The 25,153-nt window shown below is 39.1% G+C and overlaps 1 protein-coding gene across 3 annotated transcripts in view; it reads left to right on the top strand.

Annotated features, from left to right (window-relative positions):
* OXSR1 (oxidative stress responsive kinase 1) overlaps nucleotides 1-11,475 on the top strand; it is a 100,608-nt gene extending 89,133 nt beyond the window's left edge. For all 3 annotated transcript variants that reach the window (XM_059162074.1, XM_059162075.1, XM_059162076.1), the window contains 6 exons: nucleotides 215-361; nucleotides 1,818-1,882; nucleotides 5,826-5,878; nucleotides 7,349-7,417; nucleotides 8,270-8,334; nucleotides 8,743-11,475. In XM_059162074.1, coding sequence (XP_059018057.1) covers nucleotides 215-361; nucleotides 1,818-1,882; nucleotides 5,826-5,878; nucleotides 7,349-7,417; nucleotides 8,270-8,334; nucleotides 8,743-8,817 — 474 coding nt within the window. In that variant the 3' untranslated portion in view covers nucleotides 8,818-11,475. The remainder of the gene's footprint in view (nucleotides 1-214; nucleotides 362-1,817; nucleotides 1,883-5,825; nucleotides 5,879-7,348; nucleotides 7,418-8,269; nucleotides 8,335-8,742) is intronic.
* Nucleotides 11,476-25,153: the final 13,678 nt, after the last annotated feature.

Here is a 25,153-nt window from a genome sequence, read left to right as displayed (position 1 = left end):
TTAGTGGGATATGAATTACACCTCAAAAAAGTTGTTATAAACAATATTTGACTTCCATTTGAAATAGATGTATTCAAGAGAGGTAGGGATGTGGCAGTAAACTACACAAAAACTACTTTGAAAATGTCACCCTGGGAGGCTCTGCTTGCCCATCAGTAGACCTGCCTCCTTTTCCACTCAACTAAGCAGCACTGTGTGTATGTTTCTGTTACAGCTGTTTCCAACAACTGATCCCGTGGGTACTTTACTCCAAGTTCCAGAACAGATTACTGCTCATCTACCTCACCCAGCTGGGCACATGCCTGCACAGCCAACTCAAGTCTCTCCCCCACCCCCAGCAGAGCCAGCAAAAACAGCTCAGGTAAAGCAGGAGTGCACTTCAGTGGCCGGTCTTCTGGGTAGAGGAAGAAAGCAGAAATTGGTGTGGAGCAGTGCCTTATGTAACAAGGTTGATGTTGTGGTAGTTTTTAAAACAAGTTAGAAATTCTGTTTTCACAGTTTTCAGTGTATGCAGGTAAGAGAACTTTTCAAGGATCATACAGACTTTTAAGCAGCAAAATAAGTTAACAATGGAAACATTCCAAATATCAGGAAATTGGGGAGTTGGTTTTTATTGTAGTTATGTATTATAATCTGTGAATGCCCATCATCAGTCACACACAGACATCATTAGCTCCTCATACACTGAAAGTAGTCAAGGGAAGGAGGGCAGTGGCCTCCTTGTCTGTGAATTGCTCCTTGTCTTCCCTCAGGAAACTTCAAATACTGTACATAACACATGATGTGAGGTTTCCAGAGTCTGTTTATTTATTAAATATTAGAAACTTAATTTTTTTGTTCTAACATTTTAGATTAAAAAAACGTAAAGATGGGGGCACCTGGGTGGCTTAGTGGGTTAAAGCCTCTGCCTTCGGCTCAGGTCATGATGCCAGGGTCCTGGGCTCGAGCCTCACATCGGGCTCCCTGCCCAGTGGGGAGCCTGCTTCTCCCTCTGCCTGCCTCTCTGCCTACTTGTGCTCTCTGTCTCTTCTGTCAAATAAATAAATCAATAAATCTTGGGGGGGGGGGGAAGAGAAGGAAAGGAAGAGGAAGGAAGGGAAAGGAAAAAGAAAGAAAGAAGTAAAGATGAAGTTCTCTGATTTTTTCCTTTTGCATTGTGGTGGTGATCTGCCTTTGGAGGCCACCACTCTGAGAGCTTCCAGTTAGTCATGGTGTTGGCTTCATGTAGTTTTTTCATCAGACCCAAGCTTTCCATTTCTTTCCTTCATATCTGAAAAGATACAGTTGTCTTAGGAAAACTGATAGAAAGATTGGATTTACTTTATAAACTACTTAAATAGCACACAGGGGATAGCTTACAATGCAGAAAGGATTAATTTACCCATTAAAAGAGCTGGAATCTCAGGCTGGGTGGATTCCTAAGGGGCAGGCGATTTTAGAGCCTATGTTGTATATTGCTACATGATACACTGGCAGATTTAAAGGAAAGAACCCCAATTTTAGTGTCTTTCACCCTTGTGGATGGAAAGAGGGATCTGACTAAACAAAATATAAATGTGGCTGTGTATGGAATTTCATGTGGGTTTGAGAATTCTCTTTTTAATTGTGCTTGCCTCAGGTTGACATTCAGCTCTTGCTGCTGTCTCAGAGTGCATGTCCTGCCACAGCAGGGAATGTCCCAGCCACTGGTCTGGGTCTGGCCTCACCGAGAGTGAAGGAAATTGCTGCCATGTGGACATTTCCTCTGCTGATGACCATTAGTCACCTTCATGCTTAGTAGTCCAGACTCTGACTTTATACCTTTCGATGTTTTTTAGGCTCTGCCTTCAGGAGCAGGCTCACAAGAAACCAAGATCCCAATCAGCCTAGTACTCAGATTAAGGTAAGTAAACATCTTCTCTTTGTTTTCTGCATACTCTAAATGTGCTATTTTCTCTTTGAAAGGGACTCTTTTTTTTAAAATAGTCTGTGCATGAGAGTAACTGGATAAGATTGTGTGCCCCCCCAGTATCAAGTGCCGGGCATCGCAGGAGTATTGTTTCCCTCAGAAGTAAGAGCTACAGAGCCCCTGGGTGGCATAGTCAGTTGAGCGTCCGATTCTTGGTTTTATCTCAGGGTTGTGAGGTCAAGCCCTATATCGGGCTCCACACTCACTGCCTAACATTCTCTCTTCTGCTCCTCCCAAATAAATAAATAAATAAAATCTTAAAAAAAAAAAAAAAGTAATAGCAACATTGCAAGGACCTGGATGTTAACACATTCTCTTAGCTGTTTTCCCACTAGTCGTTTTCAGTACAGCTAGTTTAGGTTCTGTAATTGAGTATGGTCTGTAACTGGGGAATAGTTTTTAGGGAAATAGCACTGGTTGGCTTATCTGAAGATTAGGTTTGTAATTTACCATATATCATGGACTCTGCAATCAACTGACCCAAGAATGGAGAGCATTCTGATTGTGATAGATGATATTAAGGCCTTGTTCTCAAAAGATGAAAGGAAAACCCTCTGAGAATATATCTGGTCTTTTTGTTTTACAGCAGGTGTTCTGAATTCGTGGTTCTTGGTGGGGTTTATAGCCAGGCTCTGACGGATTGCTCACAGAAGTGCCATAAGTGGCAGTCTGTTCATTCTGACCCTCTCCTCTTGGAGGTAGTTGGGTTAGGATTGCAGAGCTTTCTTGTTAGACTAGCAGTGGCTGTTGTATTGTTCTAATTGGGTCTCGTTCTGTTTGTGAAATTAAAAGTATCACCTGAGACAACTCAGACCTTCATTACTACTAACATTTTTTAAAAGGGTTTCCTTAAATTACCATGGACTAATTCCTCTTCCCACATAAAATTCCTAATCTTCTTCTCAATATGACCATAATCAGAGATAGAAGCAGGGAGACCTTTTTTGAGAATGTTTTGATTCTACCACCCGGAGCGATGAAACTGTGCCATCAATGTGAAGAAAGCAGATTGGGTTACCTTTCCTTTACAAAAGCCTAGTCAATATACCTAGTCTCATCACAGATAGTTTTGGATTCATTAAAGTGTCTTGATAATCTTGTCTAATTCTGATTGTGCAAAAAGAATACCATTTGTCTCTTTTAAAAACTTTTTTTTTTTTTTTAAATCATGTAGCAGCTACTAGTACAAAAATTATATTTGACCTGTGCTTCAGGAAGTTAGAGAAGATACTTACTTGTAAGTGATACAACTAGCTTTTTGAGAGAGTGGTTTTTTAGTGGGCTGTGTTCCAGACTTATTTATGGAAGAAGAAACTATGTTCTCTCTCTCACTGATGAAGACTCTCAGCTGAAACCACTAGAAGAGATGGTAAACATATTTAGTCCAGTTTAGTGTCTTGCTGTCTCTGAAGGATTTGTGCTTAGCATGCCAGCTAAATCACTAAAATGATGCTGAATGTTCAATCTTTTTATTCAGCTTTCAGAAAGAATGGATTGACCAATTATGTATCAAAAAGACTCTATATCACACTGTTGGTTATTGTGGCAGGATACCAAGTAAAGAGTGAATAAAACACCTCACTTGTTAGTCAGATCTAGGTTGGAGCTGATTTGCATTATGTACTTAGCACAGGTTAAAGACACTTCGGGTGGTATACATGCAAAAGTATAAATCTGTATACAGGTACAAAGAGAAGGCAGTCGAAGGGGAAAATCATCTGGGCATAGGTTGTGTTAGAGACGGGTAACTACATTCTAAACACAACTTCAGGAATATTTTCAAGTATCCATCCGGTAGACCTAACCCTCTTCATTGTTTAGATAAAGTGGATTTGGGTCCTTAGTGATCAAGCATGTCTGCCTTTCCGTATAGTATTCTAAATGCCCACCTTTAACCAGAACCTCCAGAGAGCCTGGTTAATCTCAGTATATGGTTTGCTGAGTGATTACAATAACTGTCCCTCACCAGGCACACATTTAAATCTCTGGAGCCATGTATTAACTCTGCTGCCAGTATGGGTCTAACTCCTTTTCTCATCTTTTCCTTCCCCCTCATTGTCCGAACTCCTGTGGAATTTGGGGGAGCATCATGTATTTCATTTTGTGAGGCTGCCAAGACTGAGCACGTATAGTGGGCAAGGCATTCTTCTGGGAGAGCCTGGGGTGGGAGTAAGGAGGAGAAGGGTATCCTCTATTTTTTTTTTTTTTTAATGCTGCCACATATTTTTTAAAAAAAAATTTAATTCCAGTATTAAAATAATTTAATTCCGGTTAACATTTGGTGTTAGTTTCAAGTATATAATATAGGGATTCAATAATTCTGTATATAGTACTCAGTGCTCAAGATAAGTGTACTCTTAATCACCATCTATTTCTCGGTCCTCCTTCCCACCTCCCCTCAGGGAACCATCAGTTTGTATAGTTAAGAGTCTGTTTTTTGGTTTGTCTCTTTTCTCCTTTGTTCATTTGTTTTGTTTCTTAAATTCCACATAGGAGTGAAATCATAAGGTTTTTGTCCATCTCTGACTAAGTTCCCTTAGCATTATACTCTGTAACTCTGTTCATATTGTTGTAGAGGGCAAGAGTTCATTCTTTTTTATGGCTGAGTAATATTCCATTGTATATACACATATCTTATCCATTCATCAATCGATGGATACTTGGGTTGCTTCCATATCTTGGCTATTGTAAATAATGCAACAGGAAACATAGGGGTGCCTGTATTCCTTTCAATCAGTGTGTTTCTGTTCTTTGGGTAAATACCAGTAGTGTAATTATTGGATCATATGGTTAATCTATTTTTAACTTTTTGAGGACTTTCCACGCTGTTTTCCATGGAGGCTACACCAGTTTGCATTCCCATCAACAGTGCACAAGAGTTCTATTTCTCTACATCCTCGTCAACACATGTTGTTTCTTGTGTTGTTGATTCTAACCATTCTGACAAGAGGAAGGTGATATCTCATTGTGGTTTTGACTTATAGTTCCCTGATGATTAGTGATATTTAGCATCTTAACATGTGTCTTTTGGCCATCTGGATGTCTTCTTGGGAAAAATGTCTGTTTATGTCTTCTGCCCATTTTTAAATTGGATTATTTGGGGGTTTTTGGTGTTGAATTGTGTAAATGCTTTGTATTATTTTGGATACTAATCTTTTTATCCTGTATCATTTTAATTATACTTTCCTGTGCACATACATTTTCCTCTTAGTTTATATGATATCTTAATGGGACTAAGGATGGAAGTAGGCGTCTAAGAATCTCAAGGGGTGCCCGGGTGGCTCAGTGTGTTAAGCCTCTGCCTTTGGCTCAGGTCAGGATCTCAGGGTCCTGGGATCAAGCCCTGCATCGGCTCTCTGCTCAGCGGGGAGCCTGCTTCCCCATCTCTCTCTCTGCCTGCCTCTCTGCCTACTTGTAATCTCTGTCTGTCAAATAAATAAATAAAATCTTTAAAAAAAAATAAAAAGAATCTCCTCAAAAGCCTGAGGGCATTTTGTTTTTGTTTTTTTCTTACTTTGTGCGAAGGTAGTTTTTTTTCCCCATTTAAAGTATAGTGCTATATTAGTTTGGGTGTATATAATATAATGATTTCAGCAGTTCTGTGCATTACTCAGTGTTCCTCACAATAAGTGTAGTGTTAGCATGAGGTTTCTATATTGACTACTGGAGGACATAAATTAAAAGGGTTGTAGGACAGTTAGATGGTCACTCTGAGTAGTTTGCTCTGAGCCCTGCAGTGTGAGCTCATTAGGATAAGTCATAGGATCTATGGAAATAGAATGGTTTTTCTTGAGGCACGGCTTTCCTGTTATATGTTGGCAGAGTCAGTATGCATAAATCCAGAAATTTATTTTACACATTCCCTTTTCTTTTGTAGGAATTCAAAAAAAGAACTAAATGATATTCGATTCGAGTTTACTCCTGGGAGAGGTAAGCCATCAAAAACATTGAAAACAAAATAACGTCTAATTTATTTAATGAAATGTGTTGTGATGTTTTTGTCCTTTAGATATATTTTACTTTTAAAAGATGATGAAAATGTTCCTGGTTTAAAGGGTGTGGGTGGCATATGAATAAAATAAAAACTCAATTTATTTACTACTAACCTCACTTGTAAACCTAGTATAATACAAACAGTAATGAATGTAGCTCTAATTTACTGCCTACCATAGTAGGCCAGGCATTGTGCTAAGCTTTCTATCATTAAGTTCTCAGAATTCCTCTGAGGAAGATTATTGTCCCCCTTGTGTAGATGATGAAACAAGGCTTAGAGTGAGGGGAGGTAAGTTGTTGTTCACACAGTCGGAAGAGGTGCCTCTGGAATTCATATCCACACTTGTCAGGGTGCAGAGTTCTCGCTCTCAGTACTGAACATGGTTGTACTTCTCCATGACAGTAAAGAAGAAACAAGGCTTCTAGCCTCCTCTCTTCCCAGGCTGAAGTGGAGTCCTGTCAGGCATAGTTTCTGGCCATGAACTTCTCCCTGGGATGAGACTTCTTTCTTTCTTGCCTTTGTTACTCAAGCGTTCAGACTAGGGAGGTGGCCAGCAGCCAGCACATTCATCCTGTGTGCAGTTCTCATTCTTCATGCTGTCTCAGTATCATCAGCAACTAAGTATGAAAGAGGACGGAAGCCAGGTGTGCAGAGGTGTATCCATTTCACTGTTTAAAACCAGGAAGAGTCCCATTTCAAGGAACTAATTCAAGTTGCTGGTCATCAGCACAAATGTGTGCCCACCCACCCCCAGAGGTCCTCCTGTTCTTTCAGGCTGTGTTCAGCCCTCAGGAAGCAGCAGCACTGACTCGGTTGGAGAGGAGATCAGTTAGGAATACTGTGTCCCTGTCTTTTCATTTCTATTACAACCATTGATCAGATTATATGAGGTAAAATCATTAGATATGAAGAAAAGCCCACCAGAATAAAAAAGAAAATGATGTTAGCAACAAACTTGGGATGTGATCTCTGAAGAGAAGAGATTACAATTTGTTCTTTCAAGATGTGCTTGAAAAGAAATCATTCCATTATACTAGCCTTGAAGATGTTGCACACACATCACATCTCAGAGCTGGTGGGGTTTGGGGCCAGGGCTGCCCTCACAATGGGACTTTTCCTCTGTAGCATCACTGTTAGTGCAAGTTATCTTTACAGTGAGTTGATACTGGCCATCTGGTTGCTAGAGGTTCTGTGCTCTAGCTACACCTAAGAGAATCTCCCACTTGAGGTAACCCCAGTGGTAGGAGAAACCTTTGTGTGGAAGGAAGATCCCACCCCCACCCCCGCCTCTTTGGTTGTGTGAATTTAGCAGCTAGCTTGGGCCTGCCAGTGCCAACATCTGCTCTAGGAGTTCACAGTAACGTGCATGCACAAGAAATGGAGCACCTTCTTTTTTTTCCTCGCAGATACAGCGGAGGGTGTATCTCAGGAACTCATTTCTGCTGGCCTTGTCGATGGAAGGGATTTAGTAATAGGTAACTACTTTGTACTCTGCCCTGCACCCTGGTGTCTCTGTCTTTGTATTTAGGACCTAGAAAACAGGCTTTGATTCCACTGAGCGGATCTCACGGGTCTTGGAGGGTCTTGGCATTGCTGAAATACAGGTATTGGTAATAGTTCCTCACAAAAAAGAAAATCTCATTTCAGAGTTCACTTTCTGACTTCCTGTGACAGTAGGTGAAAGCTGGGAGACTCTAGTAGAATTGATGATGTAATCACAAGTTAAAGTATACTTAGCCATATCCAGTTCATTTTGGAGGGTGAAACTCTGCCCTTAACAGAGCAAGAAAGAAGTAAGCAAAACTTGTTAGAGGCTTATTTCTAGAATAAGCAGAAAGTAAGAAAAGGTATAATCGGCCCATGTGTACATGTTATTGAAGGAAAAGACCATTGTCTAGGGCCAGTCAGCAGAGTTTTTCTGTAAAGGACCAGTTAGTAAATAGTTTAGGCTTGTGGGCCATTCATGGTCTTTAAACTATTCTTAGCCCACAGCCAGACTAGAAATAGGCTGCAGGCCAGAGTTCAGCAGCTCCCAGGATAGGGCTTTCTGGCCCGTGAGTAGACATATCCTTCCTCTTTGACCTGTGTGTCTTGCCCCATTTAACATAGCATCTTAAAGAAAGTTACTTTGAGCATGATTCAAGATTTATTTGTGCTACTTAGAGAGAGTTGAGTTTAAAAGATAATTTTTGTTTGGGGAGTGAGTTATCATTCCACTTCCATTTTGGTTGAACATAGAAGATTCTGAGCTATCATTTAGGTTTTTAAAATATGGTAGGAAATGGATTTACTTAGCTTCTTAATACTTTCTGTTTGTATGATTACAGTGGCAGCGAATTTGCAGAAAATTGTGGAAGAACCTCAGTCAAATCGATCTGTCACTTTCAAACTGGTACTCATTTCTTCCTCTTTATTAAACTGTCCTTACATAGCAGCAGCTTCTGTAGACCAGCTTGTATATTCCCTGAGTGCTGAGAATATTAAAATATGGTGGATTGTGTTCATTTAGCCTCCCTAAGGCCTTAGGCCAGTGTCTCCTTTTGAATGGCTTCCCTCTGTTCTCCCTCCAGGAAGCCTCCTATCATAGGCCCTTGACTCTTAAGAGAGAGTATTTCCAGTCTGACTCCAGCTTTGTACCCAGACCCCACCTTTTCTGAAAGAGACACCTTCATTTGCATCTTCATATCCCAGGGACCTGTACCCTGCTGTCTTCCTCCCCATAGTCCTTATATCAATTTTAATTGCTACGTGCAGTTTTGTTTACAAATAACCACAGCTTCTCATTTTGTTTGGTTCTTAGGCATCTGGTGTCGAAGGCTCAGATATTCCTGATGATGGTAAACTAATAGGATTTGCCCAGCTCAGCATCAGCTAAACCACAGCCTTGAAAGAGGCGGCCTAAGGAGATTCCACACATGCGTATCTCTGTTGCTTCTGTTGGCCTAAACCCACTACTGCCAAAGAACCCAGCAACAAACCTCCCGGCTAGGAGCTTTAGAGGTCTTTCTTTATGTTCTTCCTGCCATCATTCCCCCCTTTTCCCACAGGGAAAGAAAAGTTGGATCACCAGTGGCCAGCATCCCTTTAAAGACTTCCGTTAGTAAACTTACTGCGCATGTCCCCTGTCTTTCTCCAGCTGAGAAGGGGACTGTGCCTCAAGGCTCAGGAGGGAGATCTGGCAGCTCATCTTGCCTTACTCCAATGATGGCGCTGGGTGGAAAGTAGCAGCTATATTGGGCTTCCTCATCCTGCCTCTTCTCCCACACCTGACAGGATGTGGGCATCTTGGGATATATCTTCACCACTGAAGTAGCAATTAAAAGTTGATTGTTTATCTGGAGCCCAGAGAATTTAATTTAGTAATTTTTTTTTTTAAGCTGATGTGAATTCGAGCAACCTTTGTTAGGAAAAAGCACAGCCTCAGAAAGAGGCAGCCTAAACTGTGTTATTATTGTTTTGTTCATGTTTCTAAGCGTTTTGCTGAAGCTGCTCTCAGGCACCCCTCTTCATCACTCCCTCCAGAAAGGGTTGCTAGCCTTAACTTCAGCTGGTGCAAAACATCTGACTGTAGTCGAACTTCAGCCATCAGATCCTAAAAAGTGGAACTTTGGACTGTTTTTAGCGAAAACATCAAGTAATGGCTTCTAAAAGTGAATTTCCCCAGCAGTGGTTTTGAACAGGAAGAATAATAACTCATATCATTTTGGAAGTATTTATTTTCAAATCTTAAAAAATTCAATTGAAGAAAAACTGCTCCTCAATCCTCCCATGAAAATTTGCCTGGCCTCCACGTCATAAGGAAATGCAAGGCTGAGCTTTCTACAGCAATAAAGGAGACTCACCAGGCCAGCGAGGCCTACCTTCTGGCCCTGTCCTGCACTGACCCTTTGGAGGGGCTCCATACTTCTGTGCGCTGAACCTGACCCAGGATGGAAAGTGAAACCACATGTGCCGAGACTTTTAGGATTTTTGAGTAGACAGTGTTCATTTGATTTTCTATAGAAATAATATAAATTATTCTTTAGGTTTAAAAACGAGCACTCATAATGCAATATGTGAGTAATCGGTGGGGCTGATTTTCTTTCTTACTGTTTCACAGTCAACCTCTGTCTAACTGCAAGTAGCCCTAACAGTTTTTGTCTAAGAAAGGGACACTCAGTCTGGCCTTAAAACGACACATGAAGATGGGCTTTGGCACCATGGAAAGGGGAGTGCTGCCTCTTACAGAATCACACAAGCCCTTTCCAGTACTGTTGGTCTGTGAATAACGAGATCACTTCACCTAGTTGTTTCTTGGAATATCTCTGGAAGCTTTCCCCACAACTGAGTTGTTGCAGCTCTTGTTTGCTTCTGAGCTTGTTGTTTTAGTCATGGGCTTCCTTTCCCTGCCCTAGGTACAGAGGCATACTGGAAAAGGAGTGGATGTGGGGGAGAAGGATGGGATGGGTTTGGAGTGGCCGTTGGGAGGAAAGTAGATGAGAGGATCAGACACCAAAGTCCAGGGTCCCAGCAGGATTGGTAAAAAGTGGGAGGCCTGCCAAGCCTAGAGAGGGAAAAGATTGATAGTTTGCTGGAAGAATACTTAGCTTTTCTTTTTCTTTTCTTTTTTTTTTCTTTTTTCTTTTTTTAAATTTTTTTTAGAGGGATGGGAATAACATGAAAAGGAGATAGTGTCCCTTTGGCACAAGGCTAATCGCTTCTCGGCCTTTTGGCTAAGATCAAGTGTGGCACAAGGCTAGTGGCTTACCTTTGAGTATGTATTTTTGTCTCAGTCAAGCCATCATCATCTACATATTGATAAATCCGGAGGTGGTGGCCTCACTCTGTTCTAGCATTCTGTTTGGAAGTGGTCTGGAGCCCAGGCAGGAGGTGAGCAGCAGCCCATTGCCGTGTTCAGTTTCCCCAGCCAGCCATGACTTTTAAACTGCAGTGGGACAAGGATGCCAATGGAAGTGGCCTAGGGTTTTCTCTTTCTTTTCAGTTCATTTTTTGCCCTGCTGGGAATTAGGAGTCAGACACCAAGACCCAGGACAGTGTTATTTCTTCTGCATGATGTATGGTGGACTCCCTTTGCTGACTTTCACAGCGATGCTGAGAGAATACGTGAACAGAAACTTCCCAGGATGGACAGCACGTAACCTAGTGAGTGACCTTGCTCCTTTCAAGGAGCAGTGGTCCAGGGTACACCTCTGTCTCTAGGTCTCTAGGATCCCTTGGTCCCTGGGGGTAGGGACTAATTTAGCACAAGGTAACATGTGCCAATGCTGTTTGTGAAATGTATGGTCTTATTCAATATGACTAATGGATTTCTTTGGGTTTTTTGCTTAAGTTTTGAACCAAATCCTAGAGCCAGCTGATACTATTTAATAATCTGAGGATAGAATAATGGTGTATCAGTAAATGGAGGTTCCTCCTTATGATGTATGCTAGATTATGGAAGATGTAAAATATTTGACCTTCCCTTCTCCCTTTTTTTGACTTTGTATTTTGCTGCATGTTTCCTTCATTTTTAATCAATAAAGAGTAAATTGTCTGTGGTGGTGTAAGGATTCTTTACTTCAGTGCTTGCTGGTGGGGAGCATGAGGAGTGGGTCAGAGAGTCACTACTAACTGGAGGAAAAACTGGAGGAGTGGGTCAGGGAGTTACTACACAAATGGATGAAAAAGTGGGCACAAGCTAAAAAAATGTGTGTATTGACCTACAAATTATCTAGAACAGCTGAAAATCATTGTACAAATGGGGAAACTGAAATCTCAAAAGGGAGAGATAAGATATGGCCAGGGAAATTTCATAGCACGGGGCACAGAACTCCTCGTACTGTTGTTTCTGTTTGATTCTCCTTATGCAGTTGGATAGAGAAAAGAGGCCACATTCAAGGCTTTTTGAGTCCATTTTGGAAAACAGAGCAGGGCTGAGCTTCTCACTATTTGACTTTGCTATAGAAATGGTGGGATTACATGTGAGAGTCTAGGCTCCTCTGTATTCTTCCACCTCCCATGTAAGTAATCTTGGTCTTAACACCTCCATAGAAGGGTCCTTCTAGGACAGGACTGCTTGTGGATTCTTGTAATTCAGAGCTTAGGCATTGACAGGATTGTATCTTAGTGATTTTGCTCTCAAGATAAGCAGGTTGGGGCGCCTGGGTGGCTCAGTGGTTTGGGCTGCTGCCTTTGGCTCGGGTCATGATCTCAGGGTCCTGGGATCGAGCCCCGCATCGGGCTCTCTGCTCCGCAGGAAGCCTGCTTCCCTCTCTCTCTCTCTCTCTCTCTGCCTGCCTCTCTGCCTACTTGTGATCTCTGTCTGTCAAATAAATAAATAAAATCTTTAAAAAAAAAAAAATAAGCAGGTTGTGGGGCCCCTGGGTGGCTCAGTGGGTTAAAGCCTCTGCCTTTGGCTCAGGTCATGATCTCAGGGTCCTGGGATTGAGCCCTGTGTCAGGCCCCTCTGCTCAGCAGGGAGCCTACTTCCCCCCCCCTCTCTCTGCCTGCCTCTCTGCCTACTTGTGATCTGTCAAATAAAGAAAGTTAAAAAAAATCTTTAAAAAAAAAAAGATAAGCAGGTTGTAAAAGTGGACTCTGAGGCACCTGGATGGCTAATGATCTCATTCACCTTAAAAAAGTGAGTTTAAATTATGACTCACATTTTCTTCTCAGAGCAGATTGTAAATAATAGCACAGAATTTCAGTTGGCTTAGATAAAATTGTTTGATTAATTAAAAGTTTGACTGATGTTCCTTTTGTGTGAAATATACTTAGCAGTTCAAAGTGAAAAAAATCTAATCCTGGAAAGGATTGTCATCATAGAACTTGAAAGAAATACTGATTTGGGGGTGCCTGGGTAGCTCAGCAGATTAAGCTTCTGCCTTCAGCTCAGGTAGGGATCCTGGGTCCTGGGATCAAGCCCCACATTGGGTTCTCTGCTCAGCGGGGAGCCTACTTCCCCTTCTCTCTGTCTCTGCTTGCCTCTGCCAGCTTGTGATCTCTGTCAAATAAATAAATAAAATCTTAAAAAAAAAAAAGAAAAGGGAATATTGACTTGGTAGTTTCCTAGTTTATGCTCAATATGAAATTCAATTTTATTTGGTTTCTCAGGAATGTCAACTATCCTTTAAATATGAAAGATGATTATGCGAGAAGAAAGATGTCTTATGACCAGAAATCTAGAACTTGAACATATTCTCTAATTTCCCAGATGCTAAGGGCCACTCATAGTTTACTGAGCTCCATATTGTACGGATTACAGGCTTTTTGTCCCTTAAATTGAAAGACTAAAATCTTAAAAAAAAAAAAAAAGCAGATTGTGAAAGTGAACTCTGAACTGCCTGGATGACTCAGTTGCTTAAGTGTCCAGCTCTTGATTCTGGCTCAGGTCATGGTCTCAGGGTTGTGAGATGGAGCCCCCTTGTTGAGCCTCGTCATGTTCCATCCTCAGGGCAGGGTCTGCTTGAGATTCTCTTCCGCTTCTCCCCAACCCCCCCCCCCCACTACTCTCCCTCACTCTAAAATAAATAAAATCTTTAAAAAGTGGATTCTGACTATTGTTGGGACAGAGGAGGTGCTAGTTACTCTAAAGTGACCGTGGTGCATGTGGGGAGAGGTGGCAGGGCAAGAATAAATGGAGCCTTTCTGCTGGCCGTTCTTTAACAAGTTCAGGCATTCTCAAGAGGCCTGCTTCCTTAGCTCTACCTCCTCATAGTATCAATTTTCAGTGCAACAGTTTATGCATTTCTCCTTCAGATCAGTTCATCTACACCACACTTTCTGCCCTTTAAAAAAAAAAAAAAGCCTTCATCTTTTAGAGTAGTTTTAGTTTCATAGTGAAATTGAACAGAAAGTACAGAGTTCCCATATCTAGTCACATATCTTGACCCCATCTAGTCACAGCTTGCCCACTGTCAACAACCTGTGCCAGAGTGGTACACTTGTTACAACTGATGAACCCACATGGACGTCCTTATCACCCAAAGACGGTAGTTGACATTCATGTTCACTCTTGGCTGTTGTATATACTATAGATCTAGACAACTGTATAGTGACACATATCCATCATTGTATAAAATAGATTCACTACCCTAAAATTCCTTGTATTGCACCTATCCATCTCTCCCTTCCCTCTAGTCCCTGGCAACCACTCATCTTTTTAGTGTCTCCATAGTTTTTTGCCTTTTCCACAGTATCATGTATTTAGAATCCTACAGTATGTAGCCTTTTCAGAATGGCCTCTTTTGCTTAATAATATGCACTTACAGGTCTCCATTTTGTGTGTGTGGTGGGGGTGGGGTTAATAGCTCTTTTTTAGTGCTGAATAATATTCTATGCCTGGATGTACCACAGTTCATTAATCCATTTACCTATGAGTTGCTTTCAAGCCTTGACAAATTATGAACAGAGCTGCTGTAAACATCTGTATGGAGGTTTTGTGTGGATATGAATTTTTTAACTCCTTTTGGTGATTACCCAGGAGCTCAATTGTGAATTGTTTGGTAAAGGAATAGTTTCATAAGAAACCATCAGTTGTCTTTCACAAGGGCTGTATACTATTTTGCATTCCCACCAACGAATGAGAGAGCTTCTGTTGGTCTATATCCTTGCCACCATTTGATGGTGTCAGTGTTAAAGACTGGCAATTCTGATAGGCCTGTAGTGATATCTTGTTTTAATCTGCAATTCTTTAGTGAGGTGATGTGGAACATCTTTTCATATGTGTATTTCCTTTCTGTATTCTTAAGTGAGGTGCCCATTAAAGTCTTTTGCTCATTTTTAGTAAGATTGTTTTCTTATTGTTGAGTTTTAAGAATTCTTTGTGTATTTTGTATAAAAGTCCTTAATCAGATGCGAGCATACCTCATTTTTCTGCATTTTACTTTATTGTGCTTTGCAGATAACTATGTTTTTTAGAAGTTGAAGGTATGTGGCATCCCTGCATTGGGCATGTCTCCCGGTGACATTTTTCCAACAGCATTTGCTCACTTTGTATCTCTTTGTCAATAAAGTCTTTTCAATTAAGGCATGTATATTGTTATTTTAGACATTATGCTATCACACAGTTATTATACTACCACATAGTCTAAACATAACACTTATATGCAGTAGGAAACCAGGAAAGTCATGTGACTTCCTTTATTGCAATGTTGGCTTTACTGCAGTGACCTTGAATCTAACCCTCATTATCTCCAAGGTCTGTCTGTTCATATCTGCAAATATTTTCTCCAGTCTGTGGCTTGTCTCTTTCTTTCTTTCTTTCTTTCTTTCTTTTTTTTTTTTTTTTTTGGCAGAGCAGGAGGTTTTAATCCTAATGAAGTCCAGCTTATCTATCATTTCTTAAATGGATCATATTTTTGGCTCTATGGCTTAAAAAATCATTACCATACACAAGGTCATCTAAATACTTGCTAGTGTTGTCTTCTAAGAGTTGTATGGTTTTGAATTTTCTTTGAGATCTATGATCCACTTTGAATTAATTTTCTTGAAGAGTATAAAATCTGTATCTAGAGTTATTTTTTTGGCCTATGTGTGTTCAGTTACCTACAGGTGTCCACCACCATTTGTTGAAAAGACTGTTTTTCCTCCATTGTATTGCCTTTGCTCTTTGGTCAAGATCGTTGAATCTATGATTTGTCTCTGTTTTCTGTGCCATTGATATGTTTATTCTTTTGCCAATACTATACTCACTTGATTACGATAACTTTATATAAATCTTGAAGTCAAGTATTGTCCTTTGATTTTGTTCTCCATCAATATTGTGTTGGCTCTTCTTGGTCTTTTGCTTCTCCATATAAGCTCTAGAATCAGTTTCTCAATTTTCACAAAAACTTAGTGGAATTTTGATTGGAATTGTTGTTAGTCAACAGATCAAGTTGGGAAAAACTGACATAACTGTCCATACACATTGAAATCTCTCCATTTTCAATTCATTGATTTTCTTTATCAGAATTTTCTAGTTTTTCTCATGTAGATCTTTTACCTATTTGTTAGATTCTATTTCATTTTTGGGGTGCTAATCTAAATGGTATATTTTTTATTTCAAATTCTACTTGTTTGTTGTTGGTATATAGGAAGTGATTAGCTTTTGTATCTTAACCTTATATCCTGCAAACTTATTATAAACATTTAGTTCCAGGAGTATTTTTGTCAATTCTTTTAGGTTTTCTAATAGATGCTAGTATCTGGTGGATTATTATGTCATTTGTAAACAAAGAGCATTTTCATTCTTCCAAATCTATATAAACCTTCATTTCCTTTTGTTGTTGTTGTTGTTAAGATTTGTTTATTCTTTAGAGCATGCGTGTGCAAGTGGGGTGAGAGGAAGAGGGTGAGGATCTCAAGCATAGAGCCCAATGGAAGGCTCAATCTCAAGACCCTGAGATCATGACCTAAGCAAAATCAAGAGTTAGATTCAACTGACTGAACCACCCAGGTGCCCCTCATTTTCTTTTCCTGTATTGTGTTAGCTGGGATATATAATAACATGTTAAAAAGCAGTGGTAAGAGAGGATATTCTTTTCTTGGTCCTGATTTTAGTGGAAAAGCTATTTTCTCATTAAGTACGATGTTAGCTATAGGATTTTTGTAGATATTTTTATGTAACATTTTTTTAAAGATTTTATTTATTTATTTGATAGAGATCACAAGTAGGCAGAGAGGCAGGCAGAGAGAGAGGAAGGGAAGCAGGCTCCCTGCTGAGCAGAAAGCCCGATGTGGGGCTCGATCCCAGGACCCTGGGATCATGACCTGAGCTGAAGGCAGAGGCATTAACCCACTGAGCCACCCAGGTGCCCCTTATATAACATTTTAAAATTTGAATTCAATTAACATTGTGTATTATTTGGTTCAGGGGGTATGGCTCTGTGATTCATCAGTCTTATATAATACCCCATGCTCATTACAACACATACCCTCCGCAATGTCCATCACCCAGTTACCCCATCCCTCCACCCCTTTCGCCTCCAGCAACCCTCAATTTGTTTCTTGTGATTAAGAGTCTCTCATGGGTTTCATCTTGTTTTATTTTTTTTCCTCTCTTCCCCTATGATCCTCTAATGTGTTTCTTAAATTCTACATATCAGTGAGATAATATAATTGTCTCTCTCTGATTGACTTACTTCACTTAGCATAATACCCTCTAGTTCATGCAGGTCATTGCAAATGGTTAGATTTCATTTTTGATGGCTGCGTAATATTCCGTGTGTGTGTGTGTGTGTGTGTGTGTGTGTGTGTGTGTGTGTGTACACATATATATAATATATGCCACATCTTCTTTATCCATTCATCTGTCCAATAGAGCAAATAAAATCTTTCCATAGTTGGCTATTGTGGACATTGCTGCTATAAACATTGGAGTACAGGTGCCCCTTTGGATCACTACATTTGTATCTTTGGGGTAAATAACTTGTAGTGCAATTGCTGGGTCATAGCATAGCTCTATTTTCAACTTTTTGAGGAAACTCCATACTGTTTTCCAGAGTGGCTGCACCAGCTTGCATTCCGACCAATAGCGTAGGAGGTTTTCCCTTTCTCTGCATCCTTCCCAACATCTGTTGTTTCCTGATTTGTTAACTTTAGCCATTGTGACTGTTATGAGATGGTATCTAACTGTGGTTTTGGTTTGTATTTCCCTGAATCAAGTGATGTTGAGCACTTTTTCATGTGTCTGTTGGCCATTTGGATGTCTTCTTTGCAGAAATGTCTGTTCATGTCTTCTATCCATTTCTTGATTGGATTATTTGTTCTTTGTGTGTTGAGTTTGATAAGTTCTTTATAGGCTTTGGATACTAGCCCTTTATCTGATATGTCATTTGCAAATATCTTCTCCCATTCTGTTGGCTGTCTTTTTGTTTTGTCAACTGTTGCCTCTGCTGTGCAAAAGCTTTCTATTTTGATGAAGTCCCCGTAGTTCATTTTTGCCTTTGTTTCTCTTGCCTTTGGAGACATATCTAGCAAGAAGTTAGCTGTGGCTGAGGTCAAAGAGGTTGCTGCCTGTGTTCTTCTTAAGGACTTTGGTGGATTCCTGTCTCATATTGAGATCTTTCATCCATGTTGAATCTATTTTTGTGTATGGTGTAAGGAAGTGGTCCAGTTTCGTTCTTTTGCATGTGGCTGTCCAATTTTCCCAGCACCATTTGTTAAAAAGACTGTCTTTTTTCCATTGGATAGTCTTTCCTGCTTTGTCAAATATTAGTTGGCCATAGAGTTGAGGGTCCATGTGTGGGTTCTCTATTCTGTTCCATTGAGCCATGTGTCTATTTTTGTGCCAGTACCATACCGTCTTGATGATTACAGCTTTGTAGATAGAGCTTGAAGTCCAGAATTGTGATACCATCAGTTTTGGTTTTCTTTTTCAACATTCCTTTGGCTGTTCAGGGTCTTTTCTGCTTCCATACAAGTTTTAGGATTATTTGTTCCAGTTCTGTGAAAAGAGTTGATGGTATTTCGATAGGGATTGCATTGAATGTGTAGATTGCTCTAGATAGCATCAACATTTTAATAATACTTATTTTTCCAATCCACAAGTATGGAACATTTTTCCATTTCTTTGTGTCTTCCTAATTTCTTTTATGAGTGTTCTATAGTTTTCTGAGTACAGATCTTTGCCTCTTTAGTTGGGTTTATTCCTAGGTATCTTATGGTTTAAGGTGCAATTGTAAATGGAATCAGCTCCTTAATTTCTCTTTCTTCTGTTTCACTGTTGGTGTATGGAAATGCCACTGGTATCTGTGCGTTGATTTTACATCCTGCCACTTTGGTGAATTCCTGTATGAGTTCTAGCAATTTGGGGGTGGAATCTTTTGAGTTTTCCACATAGAGTATCATGTCATCTGCAAAGAGTAAGAGTTTGACTTCTTTGGCAATTCAATGCCTTTTATTTCTTTTTGTTTTCTGGTTGCTGAGGCTAGGACTTCTAGTACTATGTTGAACAACAATGGTGATAGTGGACATTCCTGCCGTGTTCCTGACTTTAGAGGAAAAGCTCTCAGTTTCTCCCCATTGAGAATTATATTCACTGTGGGTTTTCATAGATGACTTTTATGATTTTGAAGTCTGTACCCTCTGTCCCTACACTGTAAAGAATTTTTAATCAAGAAAGGATGCTGTACTTTGTCAAATGCTTTTTCTGCATCTATTGAGAGTATCATATGGTTCTCATTGTTTCTTTTATTACTGTAGTGTATCACATTGATTGATTTGAGCATGTTGAACCAACCTTGCAGCCCAGGAATAAATCCCACTTGGTCATGGTGAATAATCTTTTTATTTTTATTTTTAAAATTTTATCCATTTATTTGACAGAGAGAGACACTGCAAGAGAGGGAACACAGGCAAGGGGAGTAGGAGGGGGAGAAGCAGGCATCCCGCTGAGTAGGGAGCCTGAGTAGGGCTCTATCCAAGACTCTAGGATCATGACCTGAGCTGAAGGCAGATGCTTAATGACTGAGCCACCCAAATGCTCCATGAATAATCCTTTTAATGTACTGTTGGATCCTGTTGGCTAGTATTTTGGTGAGAATTTTTGCATCGTGTTCATCAGGATATTGGTCTGTAATTCTCCTTTTTGCTGGGGTCATTGTCTGGTTTTGGGATCAAGATAATGCTGGCCTCATAGAGTTTGGAAGTTTTCCTTCTATTTCGATTTTTTGAGACAACTTCAGAAGAATAGGTATTAATTCTTAAAATGTTATGTAGAATTCCCCAGGGAAACCATCTGGCCTTGGACTCTTATTTCTTGGGAGGTTTTTATTACTGCTTCACTTTTCTTGGCTGGTTATGGGTTTGTTCAGATTTTCTTTTTCTTCCTGGTTCAGTTTGGGTAGTTAATATGTCTCTAGGAATGCATCCATTTCTTCCAGATTGTCTAATTTGTTGGCATATAGTCGCTCATAATATGTTCTTATAATTGCTCATACTTCATTGGTGTTGGTTGTGATCTCTTGCATTCATGATTTTTAAATTTGGACCTTTCTCCTTTCTTTTTGATAAGTCTGAGCAGGGCTTTATCAATCTTATTAATCCTTTCAAAGAACCAGATCCTAGTTGTATCTGTTCTACTTTTCTTTTGGTTTCTATTTCATTGGTTCCTGCTCTTATCTTAATTTCTCTTCCCCTGCTGGGTTTAGGTTTTATTTACTGTTCTTTTTCCAGCTTCTTAGGTGTAGGGTTAGGTTGTGTATTTGAGATCTTTCTTGTTTCTTAAAAAAGGTTTGTAATGCCATATACCTCCTTTTTAAGACCGCCTTTGCTGCATACCAAAGATTTTGAACAGTTGTGTGTTCATTTTCATTTGTTTCCATGAATTTTTTAAATTCTTTAATTTCCTGGGTGACCCATTCATTCTTTAGTAGGATGCTTTTTAGCCTCCATATATTTGAGTTCTTTCCAGCTTTCCTCTTGTGATTGAGTTCCAGTTTCAAAGCATTGTAGTCTGAAAATATGAAGGGAATGATCCCAGTTTTCTGGTATCAATTGAGACCTGATTTATGACCCAGGATGTGATCTATTCTGGAGATTGTTCCATGTGCACTTGAGAAGAGTGTGTATTCTGTACTTTGGGATGGAGTGTTCTGAATACATCTGTGAAGTTCATCTAGTCCAATGTGTCATTCAAAGCCCTTATTTCTTTGTTGATCTTCTGCTTAGATGATCAGTCTACTGCAGCGAGGGAGGTGTTAAAGTTCCCTTCTATTATTGTATTATTATCTATGCGTTTCTTTGATTTTGTTATGGATTGTCTTACATAATTGGCTGCTCCCATGTTAGGGACATAAATACTTACGACTGTTAGATCTTCTTGTTGGATATACCCTTAAATTATCTCTTCATCTCATTTACAGTCTTTGGCTTAAAATCCAATTTGTCTGATTTAAGGATTGCCACCCCAGTTTTCTTTTGATATCCACTAGCATGATAAATGGTTTTCTACACCCTCTGTCAATGTTCTTTACCAAGTTGAGAACGTTACCTTCTGTCCCTAGTTTATTGAGAGTTTTTGTTATAAATGGATATTGAATTTTATCAAGTCCTTTTCCTCATTATGTGATTTTTTTTTTTAGCCTGTAGATGTGATAGATTATATTAGTTGATTTTTGCATTTTTAACCAGGCTCATATATCTGGGATGTCCTACTTAGTCGTGGGATATAATTCTTTTTTTACATTGTTTGAATTGCTGTACTAATATTTTGTTGAGGATTTTTGCATCTTTCTATTTTTCTTGGAAGTCTTTGGTTTTGTTATTAGATTAATGGGGCTGGCCTCATAGAATGAGTTTGTAAGTATTCCCTCAGCTTATCTTCTGGAAGAGATTGTAGAGAATTGGTATAATTTCTTAAATGTTTGGTATAATTCATCAGTGAACTCATTTGGGCCTGGTGATTTCTGTTTTAGAAGATTATTAATTACTGATTCAATTTCTTTTTTTTTTTTTTTTTTTTTTTTTTTTTTTAATTTTATTTATTTATCAGAGAGAGAGAGGGGGAGAGAGTGAGCACAGGCAGACAGAATGGCAGGCAGAGGCAGAGGGAAAAGCAGGCTCCCCGCTGAGCTAGGAGCCCGATGTGGGACTCGATCCCAGGACGCTGGGATCATGACCTGAGCCGAAGGCAGCTGCTTAACCAACTGAGCCACCCAGGCGTCCCACTGATTCAATTTCTTTAGTTGATAGAGGCCTGTTCAGATTGTGTATTTCTTCTTGTGTACGTTTTGACTTGTATCCTTCAAGAAATTGCTCCATTTCATTTAGGTTATCAAATATGTAGGCATAGAGTTATTTACAGTATTATTTGTTATCCTTTTAGGGTGTATTGAATCTGTAGTGATACCTCTTTCATTTCTGATGTTAGTAATTTTTGTCTTTTCTCTTTTTTTCTTAGCCTGACTGGAAGCTTATCAATTTTATTGATCTTTTCAGAGAATCAACTTTTGGTTTTATTGGTTTTCTCTATTATTTTCATGTTTTCTGTTGCACTGATTTCTCTGATTTTTACTTTTTTCCTTCTGCTTTCTTTGGATTTAATTTGCCCTTTTTTTTCTATTTTATTAAGACTTAGAAATACTGTGTTTGGATCTTCTTTTCAGTGCCATAAATTTCACTCTAGACACTGCTTTTGTGGTATCCCCATGATTTTAATATGTTGTATTTTCATCTTCATTTCATTCAAAATATTTAAAAATATCTGTTAAGATTAATTTTGGGGTCCATGTGTTATTTAGAAGTATGTTGTTTAATCTCCAAGTATTTTGAGATTTTGCATCTATCTTCATTTTGTTGATTTCTAGATTAATTGATTGTGGTCTATATATATATATTTTTAACTTAAGGTTTTTTAAGTTTAAGATGTGTGTTATGGCCCAGAGTATGGTCTCTCTTGGTAAATGTTCTATGTGAGCTTGAAAGGAATGTGTATTCTGCTATTGTTAAATGAAATTAGTTATAAATTTCAGTTAATTCATGGTGTTTCAGGTGTGTCCTTACCGATATTCTGCCTGCTGGTTCTGTCCATTTCTGATAGAGGGATGTTGAAGTCTCCAGCTGTAATAGTGGATTAATATCTTTCTCCTTGCAGTTCTATCAGTTTCTGCCTCATGTATTTTGATCATTTGTTTTGGTGAATACACATTAAGAATTGTCCTCTTGGACTCAAATAAAATCAGTAACGGAAGAGAAGAAACAACAGTCATCACCACAAAAATACAAAGGATTATAAGAGAATGTTATAAAAAATTATATGTCAATAAGTTGGACAAATTAGAAGAATTACATAAATTCCTAGAAACATACAGCCTTCTAAAACTGAATCAGAAAGAAACAGAAAAGTTGTACAGAGTGATGTGATGAAATTGATTTAGTAATAAAAAAACCACACACACACACACACACACACACACACACACACAAAACTCCCAAAAACAAAAGTCCAGGACCAGCTGGCTTCATGGGTAAGTTCTACCCAACATTTAAAGTGTTAATACCTGTTCTCAAACTATTCCAACAAGAAGAGGAAAGAAAGCTTCCCAACATTTAAAGTGTTAATACCTGTTCTTAAAACTATTCCAACAAGAAGAGGAAAGAAAGCTTCCAAATTCATTCTGTGAGGCCAGAATTACCCTGATATCAAAATCAGATAAAGACACTACAAACAGGGGCGCCTGGGTGGCTCAGTGGGTTAAAGCCTCTGCCTTCCGCTCAGGTCATGACCCCAGGGTCCTGGGATGGAGACCCACATCGGGCTGTCTGCTCCGCGGGGAGCCTGCTTCCTCTTCTCTCTCTCTCTGCCTGCCTCTCTGCCTACTTGTGATCTCTTCCTGTGAAATAAATAAATAAAATCTTTTTTTTTTTTAAGATTTTATTTATTTATTTGATAGAGATCACAAGTAGGCAGAGAGGCAGGCAGAGAGAGAGGAGGAAGCAGGCTCCCTGCTGAGCAGAGAACCTGATGCGGGACTTGATCCCAGGACCCTGAGATCATGACCTGAGCCGAAGGCAGCGGCTTAACCCACTGAGCCACCCAATAAATAAATCTTAAAAAAATAAATAAATAAAATCTTAAAAAAAAAAAGACACTACAAACAATGAAAACCACCACCTATTTTCTCTGATGAACATAGATGCAAAAATCCTCAACAAAATGTTAACAAATCAAATCCAACAATACATTAAATAAGTCACAGGATCAAGTACGATTTAATCTGGGGATACAGGATGGTTCAATATTTGCAAATCAATCAGGGTGATTCATCAGATTAATAAGAGAAAGGATAAAAACCATATGATCATCTCAGTAGATATAGAAAAAGCTACAGTATCCATTCTTGATTAAAAATTCCCAACATAGTAGGTTTAGAGGAAACATGCTCAACATACTTAAGGTCATATATGAAAAACCCACAGCTAACATCATACACAATGGAAAGAAACTGAGAGCTTTCCTTAAGATCAGGAAAAATAAAAGGGTGTTCACTCTCACCACTTTTTTCCCACATAGTACTGGAAGTCCTAGCCACAGCAATAAGACAAAAAAAAGAAATAAAAGGCATCCAAATGGGTAATGAGGAAGTAAAACTGTCACTATTGGCAGATGACATGACACTACATCCAGAAAATGCTAAAGATTCCACCAGAAAACTATTAGACCTGACAAATGAATTCAGTAAAATCTCAGGATAAAAAATTAATATACAGAGACCTATTGTATTTCTTTATACTAATAAGGAAGTAGCAGAGAGAGAAATTAAGAAAACAATCCCATTTACAATTGCTCCAAAAATAATAAAATGCCTATGAATAAATTTAACCAAGGAGGTGAAAGACCTGTACTCTGAACATCATAAAACATTGTTGAAAGAAACTGAAGATGGTACAAGCAAATGGATAAGTATTCCATGCTCATAGATTGGAAGAACCAATATTGTTAAAATGTCCATACTACTCAAAGCAATTACAGATTTAGTGCAATCCCTTTCAAAATATCAACATTTTTCACGGAACTAGAATAAATAATCCTAAACTGTGTGTGGAACACACAAAGGACCCCCAAATAGCCAAAGCAAATAGCCAGATGTTGAAGAACAACAAAAAAACTGAAGGGTGTTATAATCCCAGATTTCAAAATATACTACAAAGCTATAGTAATCAAAAGTGTTGCTCTGACACAAAAATAGACACACAGATCAAAGGAATAGAATAGAAGCCCAGATGGAAACCCACACTTAATCTATGACAAAAGAGACAAGAATATACAATGGGGGAAAGACAGTCTCTTTAACAAATGGTGCTATGAAAACTGTACAGCTCCATGCAAAAGAATGAAACTGGACTGCCTCTTATACCAAACACAAAAGTAAATAAAAAATGGATTAGAAACCTAAATGTGAGACCTGAAACCATAAAACTCCCAAAAGAAAACAGGCAGTAAGGTCCTTGGAAACATTTTTCTAGAACTTTCTCCCCAAGCAAGGGAAACAAAAAACAAAATTAGACTATTGGGACTATAGTAAAATAAAAAGCTTTTCCATCAGTAAAACAAAAAGACAACCTACTGAATGGGAGAAGATATTTGCAAATTATATATTTGATGAGGGATTAATATCCAAAATAAATAATGTATATAACTCAACACTGAAAAAACTTTCCTATTTTAAAATGGGCAGATGACTTGAATAGACATTTTTCCAAAGAAGCCCTATAGATGGCCAACAGACACATGGGAAAAGATCCTCAAC

The sequence above is a fragment of the Mustela lutreola genome, chromosome 2 (genome assembly GCF_030435805.1).
Source record: "Mustela lutreola isolate mMusLut2 chromosome 2, mMusLut2.pri, whole genome shotgun sequence".
Taxonomy (NCBI): domain Eukaryota; kingdom Metazoa; phylum Chordata; class Mammalia; order Carnivora; family Mustelidae; genus Mustela; species Mustela lutreola.
Note: the sequence above shows the minus strand (reverse complement) of the source record. Positions and strands in the feature narration are given on the sequence as shown.